The sequence below is a fragment of the Agelaius phoeniceus genome, chromosome 14 (assembly GCF_051311805.1).
Source record: "Agelaius phoeniceus isolate bAgePho1 chromosome 14, bAgePho1.hap1, whole genome shotgun sequence".
NCBI lineage: Eukaryota > Metazoa > Chordata > Aves > Passeriformes > Icteridae > Agelaius > Agelaius phoeniceus.
Window position 1 is genome coordinate 20,277,218 of NC_135278.1, and position 15,157 is coordinate 20,292,374.

Here is a 15,157-nt window from a genome sequence, read left to right on the forward strand (position 1 = left end):
CTTTAAAGGCACAATGTAAGATTCCTGCTATATAAAAGAGTAGAATCTGGACCTTTTACAAACCCCTGCCTACAGAAAAGAGAAAATTTCAACTTGAGAATCAGCCAAAGAACCAAGGGAAAAGTACACTGAGGAGCAATGTCACTACTGTATCTGTGTGAGTTCCAAAATTCCTCAGGGGATATTTGTCTCTGTGGATATTTTACGAGGGCAGGAAAAGCATGTTCATGACTTGAGAGTGTGTTTATAGACAGACCATACAGCTACTGCCCATGAGGCAGCCCCAGCTTTGCTGTATAAAAGCACTTACAGTTTACAGCTTCAGCTTGTTAAGTGAGACTTGACTTAGCCAGGCCTGGGCCGAGTCAGAAGCTCCTGGCAGATGTTTCTGGGGGAATAAATGCCCTCAGCAGAGAGGCACAGCTCTGTGCAGCACATCAGCCCTGCTGTGCCTGCTCCCCGAGAGCCAGCCGGGCTGGGGGAGCTCAGAGAGCGCAGCTGGGACCTGCAGTGTGTGTCTGCTGGAAAAGCCTCGTGTCCCACCTCGCTCTGAGCTCTGAGCCCTTGGGCAAGCCTGTTTGTCCCTCTGGGAAGGAGAGTCACAAACCATGCAAGGGTACAGATGATGCTCCAGCCGTTTGTGCTGCCTGGCCTGTAGCCACTCAGTTTAAATGACTCTGTTGGAATCCCGGAGCTGCACAAAAGGTGAGAAATTAGAACAATTTACTGATATCTGACTTGAAATCGTGCTTCCCCAACAAAGACTGTCTTCAATTTAAACCCTCCCAGGGCACACAGGGAGCACCTAAACAGCATTTACACAGACATATCAGATTTCTTTGTATTAAACTTCACTAACTCTCCTTCCTCTGGGTACTGATTTATCTGGAGGTGCAGAAATTGCTGTAAATTCAGAAACTCAGAGAATACTGTCAGTGAGAGGCCAGGTATCCATGTCAGGGCCATGTACAGGTAAGTTCCTGCCTGGGCCTGGCTGTGCTGTGCAGCTTGCTGTGTTTCACTTCTGTCACCACAGCATCCGAGCGCTTCTCAGCTTCCAGGGCAGGAGCTGGGAAGCAATGAGGTGACAATTTTTCCTACTAGAGTTGGGAAGTGATGCACCAAGACACTGAGGTTCAGATCCATGTTTAAATACTCGAGTTAGTTAAAGAAATTCTGTTTTAAAGCCAGACCTGAAGTGATTTCCCTAAAATCCAGAGATGCTCACTTCAAAGAGAGGAACGGATGGGGGAATCTGAAGACATAAGGCAGCACCCTGACCACAGATTCCATCTCCACTGGGATACTCCAGCCATTGAGGCAGCTTTCAAATTAAAGGCTGTGCAAACTGGACCCGGATTGCAATAAGCCTTCATGCAAATCCCCTTAGATTTTGCATGCATAACATGATATTTTATTACTGTTTTAACTGACACTTCCAAGCCCTGAAAACTAGTAAGAGGAAAAGCTAACTCATTTTAAAACAGCAGGGGAAGCTCCCTCTGCCCACCAGCTGGTACAATTCTTCCACAACCTGCTGAGCTGCTGCCTCCTTCCAGTGTAGTAAATTTGAGTGTATGGCCTGGTTTGGTCAATGTAATAACTACTCCTGCAAAACTGAACGGGTCTCCTGGCAAAGGTGAGAATGGCTCGGGGAAGGCAGCTTCACTGTCAGCACTAACACAGCATTTGTCAGTGACATTTGGTGTTGGGAGGATCTCAGACCAGAAGTGTGAATTGTCACTGGCTCTCAGCAAAGACACTGCAAGTGCCTTTGAAAATCAGGTCTAAGTTGTATTGGACAGCTGAAATCTCCTTGCTGGGGTTCATCAGCTACTTCTGACAGTGCTGGTTCAGCTGAACCAGAGAATCTCTCCTTCCCCATTCCGTTTCCAGCTCCCTGGATTCAGTGGTCCCTGTTTGGAGAGAAACAGGCAAGAAAAAGACCAGGTTCTAACTCCCTGGAGAGCCTCGGATGTGTTAAAAAAACAAACAGCCGAAGAGGCTGATGTGAAATGGACGTACATGGAGAGCACTCCAAGGCCACTGTCATCAGAGGGCTTACTGAATCCCAGAGTCATTTTGATTGGGAAAGGCCTCTGAGATCATCAAATCTAACTGTTCACCCACACTCCCGTGCTCACCGCTAAGCCGAGTCCCTAAGTGCCACCCTCTGTGGTTTGAAATACCTCGGCCGATGGTGACCTCACCACTGCCCCAGCAATGCTGTGTCCCTGCAGAGCAAAGCTGAGCCTACCGAGTCATCCCGGCTCGTGGTTCTCAGTCTAAACACCCCTAACATCCCGAACCGCACTTGATCTCCAGCCACTGTGTGCGGTGGGAATGAGCCTTCATCCCACGCCGTGTTTCATCACCCCCTGACTCGGCGGCTGCAGGGCAGGGGCCCGGCGCTGGCGGCCGAAAGCCGAGCTGTCCCCAGCTGTCCCCAGCTGTCCGGGTGCCGCAGGGGACGGGGCCGGGCAGGAATTTGGCCCCACTAAAAATAGCGGCCCGGGGCCGCTGCTGTGCCGGGACCCCCGGCGGGAGCGGGGCACGGGGGCTGCCCGGATGCCAGCCCTGCTTCTCTTCCCTGCGGAAATCCCTCGTGTCCCCCGGCCCAGGCGGGCCCCCTCGGGCTGGGGAGAGCGGGCAGGAGGAGCCGAGGGGCTCCCCGGGCCCGGCCCGGCTCGCCCTTGCCGAGGGTTATTTTGGTCGGCCCCGGCGGGGCCGGGCTCCAAGGGGCTGCACCGGGCTCGTCCCTCCCCCGACGGCGGCCCCGGCAGAGGAAGTTTTGCCCCACGGAGGAGAGGGGGCCAGGGGGGCGGGACACGCCGCTGTTAGCACAGGTGAGGGGCTCTGGCTGCTCTCGGGGTCCCTTCCTGCTCCCTGAGGGGATGGAGCGGGGCCGGGAGGGGTGAGTGCCGTCCCACGCCCCAGGGCAGGGGCAGGGCTGGGCGGCAGCCGGCGCGGCTCTGCGCGTTCCGTGCTGGGGAACCCGATCCCCTTTCCCCTCCGTGCCCGCTGTTAACGGGAACCCGATTCCCCTTGCCCCCCGTGGCCCGGCCGGCGCTCTGCGCTCCCGCCACGGCAGCAACAGGCTGGGAGCGGGCGGCGCCGGGCCCCGCGCCCAGAGCCCAGAGCCGCCCCTGCGGTACCGGGCTGGGAGCGGCTCCCCGGGCCGGGGCAGCCCGGCTGGCCGTGGCTCCGGCCGTGGGGCGGCGTTTCCTCGCCGGGGGGCAGCGGGAGGCGTGCTGCCCCCGCCCTCCCCCGTGCCGGTTAATGGAGCCCCGGTGCGGGTGATGGGGAGCGCGGTGCGCGGGGCCGGGTCGGCTGCAGCTGCCCCCTCCAGCCCTCCTCGCTGCCGCGAGCGTAAACCTGCCGCCTCTTCTGCAGTGACGGGGACTCGCGTCCTCCTCCTCCGCCTATCCGCGGCTGCAGCTCGGCTGCTCCATCCCATTATTATTAGGGGAGGATGCGAAAAGAGAAAAACCCAAACCCAACACACCCAAGCAAACAAGCCCCCCCCAGTCACGGTACCCCCCTCCCCCCGGTCGGTGGGACTTGCAGGACCAGCTGCGCTTCCCTGGCCCTGGGGAGGGGAGGCAGAGCCGGGGAGGCGGGGGAAGGAGGGGGCCGGGGCCGGGCAGACACAGGGAATATCGCTTTTGTCTCCGGCACGGCGAGCGGCGCAGGGGCTCGGTGCTGCGGCTGCCGGAGCCCCCCGCTCCCCGCTCCGCTCCCGCAGGCACCGCGGCGGCGCCGCCGGGCTCCGAGGCTCCGCTCCGGGGAGCGGGCAGCTCGCCGGCTCCTCATTGCCCCCCCTTCCCCCGCTCCTGGTGTTATTTCAGCCTTTTCGGCGTAGAGGATCCCCCACACGCACGCACGCTGCCCCCCGCCCGAGGTTTCTTTGGTCCAGCCGGAATTCGCGACGCTCCCGGGGATTTTCCCACCCAAGCTGGGGTCTATGAGCGGGAAGGTGATCAAGCCCAAAGAAGAGAAAGATGCTTCCAAGGGTAAGGCAGGCGCAGCCGCCCCGATCAGCGGCTCGTTCCCCGGCCCGACCGCGGATAGCCCGAGCTCACGGGGCCGGGAGGGGGGCACGGCTCCGGGGGCAGCCCCGGCCGGGCAGGGAGCGGCGCCCGGCGCTGCCCGGCACGGCCGCGGGGCCCGCTCAATGCGGCACCGGCGGGAGCGGGGCCCCCCCGTTCCCCGCCGGGGAGGGGAGGGGGCGGCTCCCGGCCGGGGCTGGGGGTGCTCGGCGCTGCGGCGGCTCCGGCCAGCGGGGCGGGGAGGGCACACATCGCCATGGAGACGGGGAACGGGGACACCGCCGGGGCACCCGGCCGGGCCGGGCACGGGGGGACCCCGGCCACGGGGATTTCCCCGCCCCGCTTCGCCCCGGGCCCCGCGGCGCTGGGGCGTGAGGGGCCGGGCTGCCCGCGCCGGCTGCGGGCCCGGGTCCCTGCCGGGGTGCGAGGGTCCCTGCTGGGGTCCCTGCCGGGGTGCGAGGGTCCCTGCTGGGATCCCTGCCGGGTTCCCTGCCAGGGTGGGGGTTCCCTGCCGGGTTCCCTGCCGGGTTCCCTGCCGGGTTCCCTGCCGGGTTCCCTGCCGGGTTCCCTGCCGGGATCCCTGCCGGGGTGCGAGGGTCCCTGCTGGGATCCCTGCCGGGGTCCCTGCCAGGGTGCAGGTTCCTTGCAGGGTTCCCTGCCGGGTTCCCTGCCGGGGTCCCCGCCGGGGTCGTGCCCGCGCAGTGCCCGCCGGGGTCGCACAGGTGGCGGTGTCCCCCGTGCCATCCCGGCCGGGTCGGGGCTCGGTGGCCCTCGGGGGTGTCCCCGGGGCTCCCCGCACACCCCGTGTGGGCCCGGAGCGGGGCCGGGGCCGGGCCTCCCCGCAGGACCGAGACCTGCTCCTCGTTTCCCGGCTCTGTAAAACCGAGTGGGACACTTCCCTGCCGTTTACTTTTTTAGCAGCCAGAGAGGCCGAGTCAAAACAATACAGCCTTCCTATTCTTGATAAAAAGCTTTTTGGTTTCATGATTTTGAAAATTTATGTTTAACACTTTGGAAAGCTTCCTTTTTATGTTCTTTTTATGTGAGTTTTTTTCCCAACTCTGTCTTTCCCCTTCTTACTATGTTCTGTCTCATGTCCAAATCCTTCGCGTTTGCATGACATTTTTCTTCTCAGTAACACAATCAACTTCACTACTTAGATGCATTGCAAAACCTTACTTTTTTTAGATAAATATGTTTTGCCTTTACATTATATCCTTTGAAGTTGAGTTGGTTTTGATTTTCTTTCATGGTGGCCTTATTCGCTATATTGCACCTTAAATAATTTATTAAGCAGGGCAGAACAAAAGATTCCCGCCTTTCTCAGGAATTATTTTGCATGATTTAGAACTGTGGTATAAACATAAAAAAAAGAGAAATTGCTGTACTTGTGCTATGCTTGCCTGAAAGCTTATTTTTAAAATCAAGCTTACGTATTCCATTTTGTGCTGTGATTACAAGTTCTAATGACACACTTCACGTCTGAAATTGCTTTGGCACATTTCAGAGCAGTGGGACAAAGGCACTCGTGTGTCTGTTAATGAGTCAGTGATGCCTGAGACGTGCGAGGCTGTGATGTCAGTGCTGACAGGGAACCAGCAGGTGAATATTCTGAGGCTCCCAGGAAAAGCAGTGGGTGCTGCTACTCTGCTTCAGGAGACGCTGCTCCGCTCCCCGAGCTCACAGAAAAACTTTCTGTGTTCCTACCAAGTAGAGAGGCAGTTGTAGGTAGAGCAGGAGGAGCCCACGTGTGTGAGGAGGTTTGTGAGTCGTGGGGAGCACCTGTGATATGAAACAGCTTCTACAGAGGCTGGGGATGCTGAGGAGGAGTTAATATTTACTAGCTCATGGATAGGCTGCGTGGTCCTCCTCAGCCTCTTGAGTTGTAGACGAGAATAGGAAATGTTCCACCTGAATTCTCTTTTGGTCATTGCAAGTGTTAATAGTCGTCATGGGAATGTTTAATTTGGCTCCAGCCATAGTAAATCCAGGCAGTGGAGTTTTTTGTTAAGGTTTTTTGGTTTGGATGGGTTTTCTTATGCAATTAAACAATTTATAATTTGCCTGGAAAGGATGGGATACCATTTCCTGCATTTTTCTGCAGGTGTCCTGTGGCACCGGAGTCCTGAGAGAAAGCTCTGTGGTTTTGGGTTAGTTAACCTCTCTCTCAGAGAACAACATAATCATGTTTTTGTTGTGGTGATGGTTCAGGTACCCCCCTCTGTAAGGGAAGGTGGTGTAGGTTGAATACCTGCTGTAAATGCAGCTGTCCCAGGGTAATGTTTGCCTCATGAATGTGGAATGATTCTCACTGAGAGCAGTGCCTGCGTTTCTCACTCCTGAAGCTTTCTTAGGCATTGCAGGGCCATGCATGAGGTGAGATCTTGCTGTAATCTCTACAGAATTTGGGGAGAGCCATGTTCAGCCCAAATGTAGAAGCTGTACATTGTTAAAAGACACTTTGTTCCACCAGCTTTTGGGGTCACTCTTTCTAGAAAAAACTGATTTATACAGAACCTTGAGAGGCCATGGGTTTTGCTGGGAAAAAGCACAATCCAGAGCAAATACTTAACTGCCTTGCAGTGGTTGTTTGCAGTGAAATTATGCTTTTGTAAAGTCTGTGGTGGTGTCAGTGGAGTTCTGCAGGTGTTACAGAACTATAAAAATCATCTATTTCTATTTAAAATAGTGGGGTTTTTTCACTTCTTTCCTGAAGCCAAGGAGGAAGGTAACTGCCTGCCTAAGAGTGTGTTGCTCCCACTTTTGTAAGTCCTGTCTGGAAAACCCAGTGATGGCTGTGTTTTGCTCAATACCTGGTTGCTTTTTAAAAGTGGCTGTGGGCATTTAGCATTATCTATCCTAATCTTAAATAAAGCTCATGGATTAACAGAATGAAGTCAGGGATGTGCACCTTTGCTTTCTGCAAGATGCTGCAATAACTGTGCATGTGTACCTGTAGGATTATGGCAGATGATGGCATTGATTTCCCCTCCCCTATCTTTATCTCAGGTGTGTGAGAGGTGGAAGGTGCAGGGTGCTGTGAGCCCAGGTGTGCTCCCAGCTGCTCCCCAGGGGCAGAGGGCAGTGCTCTGGGGTGGAGGCTGTTTGGGGGAGCCAGCAGCTGGTTCCAGAGCACAGCCTGTCCCCTCTGGCTGCCTCCATCCTGGGGCCGGTGTCCCTGCCTCCTCACTGTGCCTGGGGGCAGGAATGCTGGGGCTGGAGGAGAACAGCTCGGCATCCCACAGTGGGCACTGACCTGGGCAGCAGCTCAGGGCATGCTCTGGGTGTGTTCCCAGCACAGCAGTGGGCACTCAGTGATCTGGGGCAGCTCTCCTGCATTCCCAGCACAGCAGTGGGCACTCAGTGATTAGGGAGCAGCTCTCCTGCATCCCCAGCACAGCAGTGGGCACTCAGTGATCTGGGGCAGCTCTCCTGCATCCCCAGCACAGCAGTGGGCACTCAGTGATTCTGGGGCAGCTCTCCTGCATCCCCAGCACAGCCATGGTTCACTCACTGATGGTTGGGAGCAGCTCTCCTGCATCCCCAGCACAGCAGTGGGCACTCAGTGATTCTGGGGCACCTCTCCTGCATCCCCAGCACAGCAGTGGGCACTCAGTGATTTTGGGGCAGCTCTCCTGCATCCCCAGCACAGCAGTGGGCACTCAGTGATTCTGGGGCAGTTCTCCTGCATCCCTAGCACAGCAGAGCAGCTCCCACTGGGCAGGTTCTTGTCCTGGCACGGAGCTGCTGTGCCCAGAGCCTTGGCTGTGCCAGGGCAGGGCACTTCCCCAGCAGTGTTGGCCTTGCACTCTGGGCACAGTGCATCGAGTGTCCCCATCGGTCCTTGGGGCTGGACCAACGTCACCTGGTTTGAATGAATATCTTATATCTTCTGTGTGGGGAGGCTTGTGGGGCAGGAGGAGAGCCCTGGGCATGGGGAAGGCAGCTGTGAGTGCTGGATGCCCTGTGCTTTGGAGCTGGCCCTTAGGAGCCCGTGCTGTCTGCTCTTACAGCCCGGCCCTTGCACAGGCTGCTCTGCAATTTGTGGGGCTCCTCTGGGCAAAGCCAAGAGCTGGAGCAGAGAGTCTCAAACTGAATCTGAGGAATGGGTTAATCTGCATTTGTGTTCCTTTTTACTAAGGGGATTATGTACTATTGGCTTCCCCATCAAAGCAGATGCAGGGAGATCTGTTCCTGTCACCGTGCTGTCACCACAAGGAACTGGGATAGCTTTGTCCAAAAGTCTGATAACCTCAGCCATAAGCAGTGAGAAAATGCAGAGTGTATTTTCTTCTGCAGAAACAAAATAGGAGCATTTTTGAAGCTGAAAGCTTCTAATCTGAGAAGAGTGTATTGAAATAGTGACAGTAACAGTGAAGACTCTGGAAGTACAGGTACTATTCTAATTCAGTGACAGCAGAAAACAAAGCACTTAGAGAAATCACTTGGCAGGAAGAACAGAAGTCAGAATTTTGAGGTATCTATTACTGCTTTTCCTGGCTTTATGGGAATATAGGATAATGCAGCTTATGATTGAAAGGTCTGGAGAAAAGCTGACAAAAATAAAGAAGCTGATCTCAACAGTTATATTTCTATAGAACTGATTCATGAGACAGTAACTTACTTCAGGGACTGAGGAGGAGCAGCATGTAAGCTGACCACGTCTTGGTCTGAGGCCACGGAATCAAAATTAGCAGCAAGTGCAGCCCTGGTGAGAAGGGGGAAGGGAGCCCGGGGCGCGCTGCCTCGAGTGCTGCTTGGCCGGCTCAGCTCACAGGCAGGCAATCCTTTGTCTTTTTGTCAGAAACTTGGGTGCCAGCTCCTTTCATTTCAGACCAAAAGCCCCACCAAACTTCAGCAGCAGCTGCAGTTTAGGATGTGAGCTTGAGGATCTGTTCAGGCAGGTGCTTGCCAGCAGCAGATTGGGTCTTTTTGTGGTCAGTTGGTGCTGCTGACCTGCACATCAGAACTCGTGGTTGTGTTACAAACACTGAATGGCACCAAAGAGTGAGTGTTAACCACAGTGCTTTTGTTCACTTCACACTGGAAATCTCAGAGCCTCCTGTGTGAGATTGCAGATTTCACTTTGAATGGAAGCCTGCATCGCCCACTGGAAAGAGCCAGCCAAAATCTGGGCCGTGGCCCATCCCATCGTGGTATTAATCCCTCAGGTTACAATGGATGCTGAGTGCTTGGCTGAGCCCCTGATCCATTCAGATCTGTCATTGACACCTGTGGGAGTTCTCTGTCTGCCCGTGGCATTGCCTCTGATTAGTGGGTGGTTGTTAATGTGCCCATGCTTGGAATATTTACAGTAACTACCTCCTGTTCTGACTCATTATCTGGGGCTGGCTTTGGTACCACAAACGACAGTAACTCTATAAAAGAAACATCCTTCCCTCTCAATCCCAAACTGTGGCCCCTCACATATGTTGATAAACGTCAGCAGCTAAAAAGTGGAAGCAGTGTTGAGATGAAAATGCCAGCACATTTGTGCTGATGCTCTTGAATGGTTTTCAGTGTGGAGGAAATCCACAGCAAGGCAGGATTCCCAGGGACAAGCTCCACACTCGGGGGTTTGTTAGTGTTGGTTCTGAGTGGCTGCTGTCCATGCCAAGAACTCGTGCTGTACAGAAGGTAGTAAAAGGCATCTTTTTTTTTGCTTCTAGAGGAAAACTTAATAACAATTGCCTCTTGCAGGTGCCAGATCTCATCTGCAAAGGAAAAGCTCCCCGGCAGATGAAGCCTGCAGGACGAGCAGCCCCATAGAGCGTTGCAGGGCCCTGCAGAGGGGGAGCACAGCAGCCACGGCAATGCACAAGAATCTGCATGGCTTAGGCTCCTGGCATCTCTGCTCTGTGGCCACCCACAGTACACTGCAGACTTGTCATTAACTGAATTTGTGCCATCTACTGAGATTTCCTGCAGGGCACTGGTCTCACCCTGTGCTTTGGGAATGGAGTGCTGCAGGGCAGCCTTGGCTCCATGCATGCTCTATTTCTGCTTCTGTTCCTCATTGTGTGTTAGTGCTCAAGTGTCCTGCAGAAGACACAGAGTTATGTGAAAAACCTCCTCAGGAGCAAAGACAGGGCAATTCCTCAGTCTCCTGCAAGCACTGAATCCATGCTTGTATAAAATCCTCAGTAAATCTGGAGGTGTTCTGTGTACGAACAAAGCATTTGTAACTCCAAGAGGACAAGCCTCCCATCCTGGACAACCCTGAGCTGAGCATTTTCAGGCCAGGAGTTCAGTGTTTATGTGTATTGGAGAGGAGCTGCCCTGTTGGTGGCTGGATGCTCTCACAGGTTCCATGGTTTTAGATCTCCTCTGTGGCTCTGAAGGTTTCTTAGCCACACCTGTCCCTCTTAGCTGAGCCTGGCTCTAGGGCTTGTGTAGCCCAAACCATTTTTCCTTCCTCAGCTACATCATTTGACCTAACAAAACTCCCCCCTTTTCCCAAAACATGTCTTGCTCAAGCTTACATGAAAAGGCATGTTAAAAACCAAAATGAGACAGGGATGTTATGTATATTATTTACAATAATCCTTTTATTTTCGTGTGGGGTATCTTGGGTAAAGGGTTCCTGTGAATTGTCTGGTTTCGTGCTCAATATTTGTATTGTGTTGCTGAGTCAAATGAAGGCGAAAATAATTTGAATTGCACCCTCGGGCAGGTAACAATTCAGTTCTTTTCATGAAGAGAGTGTAGAGTGAGACTGTTCTCCACTTAATTAGTTTTGTGAGAGTGATGTATAAGGCAAGGTCAGCGCTAAAGGAAGAAAGGGCTGGCATGGATTGAACACTGCTTACGTTGTTTGAATAATTAGAGCATCACTGCGAGGTGGGAGGGAGCAGAGGACAGAAATGAGGTGGGAAGGAGATATTCCTGAAATAGCAATCGAATTGCCATTGATCTGGGCTGCATTACATGTACACAGTTCAGGATTGGCTGAACCTGAGCTGGTGGTGGTTTGTTACCTGTGCCACTGGTGGTGCTTGCAGCTGAAATGAAGGTGTATTCATAGAGATTCCCTGGGCCAAAGAACAGAGTATCTCTAGGTGCTTTTCTAAAGCTGGGGTTTGACATAATTCATACAAGGCTGTCTTGGTTGCTTTAAGAATAACTTGTTTAACCAGTGCTTGATATCTTTGATATGCGTGCATTTAGTTACCACCCAGTTTAGGATGAATTTCTGCTGTGATGGTGGGATCAGATCAGAGGTGGGCATTGTGTAATCCCCCTCTGGCCTGTGTGCTCTGCAGGGATTTGCTTTGGAAGTCACCTGTGTCTCTTATGTAGCTACTGGCCACAATGTTCAAGTAGCTGAGGCTGGATTTACTTCCACACATTGCCAGTGTGCTGTCAAAGTGCTTACACAGAAACATTTTCCTTTGGGTTTACATCTGCTGTGGAGTTCTGTGCAGCTATCCTGTATGTTCAGTACACACGTGAAGTTCTTATGTTGCTCTTACATCTCCGTTTGCCCAAGTTGTGTCACAGTACTGCCTGGAAAATGATCAATGTTTTAATTGGAATTATACACAGTGCTCCCAACTGCTGTCACTTTATTCCTCCGAGTGCTGCAGGAGAATAAGCCAGGATGGAGCCAGTTGGCACTGCCAGCCATTGTCACTCCTTGTGGGGGCAGAGCTGGAGAGCCTGATCTGTGAGAGTCCTCCCTGGTGCCATGAAGATGTGGAGGTGTTTTTGTGAGCTGCAGTGTTGGTGGGCACTGCAGGTGTACTCATTTCCTCAGGGAGATGGTGTGCAGTTGTGTGAGGCCATCCAGGAGCAGGTGCTCCCTCCTGCCCACAGCTGTCCCTCCTGCTGGAGGAGCAGGGGTCCCTGCAGCCCCACAGAACAACACACAGCCATCCCACAGTGTACAGAGGGCAGCTCTGTCATGTGCTCTGCCTCACGTTTGCCTCTCGTCTTGCACAGCAGAGACTGAATTCAGAAACAGCCAAAAATAGCTGGCTGCTTTCAAGTGATTGGGCAAGGAGAGCCGGAGTGACTTTCATCTGCTCTCTTCTCCTCTTCCCGCTCTGCCCCTGTTTGCTTTCGGAGAGAGGATATTGGGTTTTCGTTTGCTTTGGCGGAGCTCAATAAAAGGTGGTCAGAGTGAAGTAAGTCAAGAGGGATCACATGGCAAGGCTCTTCTTGTTCACCTCATGGGGAGGCTCCAGCAGCACAGAGTCACAAGTCTGACTCCAGCTGAAAAGGGATTTTGGGGTGAGGCGTGAGCCGATTCAGACCCACTCCAAGGTCAGGACACTGCTGGCCAGGGAGGCTGGACGAGGAATGCCTGTGTTGGTAGCTGGCTGCTGGCCATACTGAGCTGTGCTACTTGGCCACTGGAGAGCAGTGGAAATGGTTTCCTTGGCTGGAGGAGGGCTTGGGCTGTTTGTTTTGGGGTTGGGTTTCATGCTGTTTGTTTGTTTTGGATTTTTTTTTTCTTTCTTTCCAGATTATCAGTGCAAACCCCAGTTTTCAAGTTCTGTTTGTACAATTGTGTCCTTGGGAGGAATTTCTATCACATGATTTCTGGGATGTTGGGGATTAGTGTAAATGACAGTCCCTTCACGAGGGGTATCCCGTTGGTAGGGATGGAGAGGAGTGAAGACTTTATAGGCAGTGATCCAGTAACTCCTGCACAAGGAGAGAACAGTGTGGAAGACAGGAGAAAGATGAACTTGGACTTTTCCCAAGTAGTACATTTAAGAACAGTAGATGCTCTTGTTTAGGGATACTTAATGGAAGTGGCAGCAATTAATGGCTGTAGAGGAGAAAGGGATTATGCAGAGCTGTGAAAGTTGTCAGTTCTTTTCATGGCAACTTTCAGGGTTTAAAAATTTGAATTTGTTTCCCCACTGGGACATAAGCAAAACTTCTTTGGGGTTTCTCAGCAAAAATAGTCACACTGGAGCTATTTTAAGGAAAAAGACCTGTCAGGTTTTCCATCGCTGTCCTTGTTCCACCCTTGGCCTGAAAAGACCTCCCATCAAAACAGAGATGTTTTCTCAAGACTTTTGAGTATGATCAGAAAAATTAGTTAGGCCTTTCTGAACAATGTTAGGAAGAGATTTTGAAATACATAACAGCTGAAGAAAAGCAGAGTTTTGGGTCAGTGCTGTGGAGGATGGCTGGAAGCTCAGTAGCGAGGTGGCAGGGCTGTGCCTTTTGGTCTGGAAGTGGTTTTGTTTTACTCCACATTTGATCATGAAGGGTGAACTTTAAACTGCTTTGTGGAATGAATAAGAGGTGCCAGGCTGAGAATGGAAGGGGGAGAAAGTGTGGTGCAGTGGCAGGAGAAAGCAAATTCTGTGAGACTTTGAACGATGGAAAATTAGCTTTGAAAAGTCTCTGGAGAGCACAAGGAAGCTGAAGAATGTAATGGAAGAGGAGATATTGTGGGTGTAACTCATAGTAATATCAGACTGCAGGGAAAGCACGCAGGTTTGACAGCCTGAAATGGTGCAGAAAAGACTTGACAATCTGTCCTGCAAGGTGCCAAACATCTCTACTTTCCATTTGCCCAAAAGCTGCTAGCGCTCTGCTTTGGGCCCCTCTCAGTGAATGTTGGATATTCTTGTCATGCCACATTCCCACCATCACAAATTCTTACCTTCAGTGCATTTCAGGAGCCATTGAGTGTGCATGAGGCAGGCTGAGTGAGTGACTAAAGGCTTATGGGAGAAATGAAGGGAACCTCGGTGATGGCTGAGGTGCAGAGTGTGAGTGAGCTGTTTGTCAGGCAGTCCTGTGTCCCTGCCAGGAGATCACACATTGCTCTTCCTTCACACAGCAATGCTGGGCGAGCGTTGCTGTTGGTGCGTCCACAATGCCTGCACTCACTGTGGAACCCTCTCTTTTATAGGGCTTTTCTCAAAGTGCCTTTGCCTCCTCAGTCAGATCTCTAATTACTGTTCTTACTGCTGCTGTAAGCATTTTGGGTTTGAATAACTACTGGTGAGAGCTTTTGATAGATCATGGGTGTTTATTTGGGTGGCACCTTCTAGAGAGCAGCACCTGAGCTGTACTGTCCTGCCAGGTCAGACTGAAGCGTGGTTTGTGCTGCTCAGTACCAGCCGTGCTGAATCAGATCCTCAGTGGAAGTGGGATACGCTTTGCACTTCACAGTGCTGACCGCTCTTGTGATGAATATTTTAGATTCTTTTTCCCCCACTTGTTTTCTTTATAAAAAGTGTGGGAGGGGGTTGTGTTGAATCAGTGTTCTAAGATAAGCCTGAAGATTGCTAGAATGAGCTGCAATTTTGAGCCTTGATTCTGCAGTATGGGATTACTGAAGTATGTAAGAAAAACAGATTTGGCTCCTGAAATCTGATATTGCAGCAGCAGAAAACTCTGCTGGTGAATAAAAGGGAGCAAAATCCCATGTTTAGTTTGCATCCTCAGAGATTGCCTGGGAGATGCTGTGAACTGAACAGTGTGGTTTGAACTGAAGTGTGGTTTGAAGTTTTACCCTGTCCTGTGCTGGATGTCCTTGAAGGCAGCTGCTGCCTCTCCAGTTCTGCTGTATTGGTTGTTGGTGCTTCAAAATTTGGCTTTAGGAATTATTCTGTATAATTCAGTCTGTTGCAATATCTTCATCTTTATCTGTTTCTGATTTATGTTTTATCTTTATTCACAAGCATAGGATTATTGACTCAAAGGTCCTGAAGGATCATTAACGCCTTGGTAAATATGGTGAGAATGAAGAGTGGTGGCATCAATTTTTGACCCAGTCAAAATACCAGCACAAAGCATGGCAATGTTGGTTTTATGTGCATTTTCTGTTCAGTATTCAGACCTGCAGTGTGCTGTGTGATGGCTCTGTGCTGTTCTGTGTGGAGGGAGCTGCTGGTGCTGGATAAATTCTGGCTGGTGCTGCTGTGATCAGTGAACAAGGTCTGTGCTTGTAGGCTCAGGACCCTGGCTGCCCTGGCCATGGGCTGGCTGAGGATCAGCTGGGCGAGCTCAGCTCTCAGAGCACCAGGCACTTTGAGGCTTCACATCAAACTGTGGCAGCAAACCAGATCTGCCTTTGTTTCTGAGCTTTCAAATCCTGCAGCAGTGAAGCGGCTGCCCTGGCGTGCCCAGCTTTATTT

The 15,157-nt window shown here is 52.3% G+C and overlaps 1 protein-coding gene across 2 annotated transcripts in view; it reads left to right on the forward strand.

Moving 5' to 3' along the window:
* The first annotated feature begins 3,439 nt into the window (after positions 1-3,439).
* The window catches only part of FGF13 (fibroblast growth factor 13), a 200,064-nt gene continuing 188,346 nt past the window's right edge, over positions 3,440-15,157 (forward strand). Inside the window, exon 1 of one of the 2 annotated variants that reach the window (XM_054641343.2) lies at positions 3,440-4,013. In XM_054641343.2, coding sequence (XP_054497318.1) covers positions 3,965-4,013 — 49 coding nt within the window. In that variant the 5' untranslated portion in view covers positions 3,440-3,964. The remainder of the gene's footprint in view (positions 4,014-15,157) is intronic. The other variant, XM_054641345.2, reaches the window with a different exon arrangement.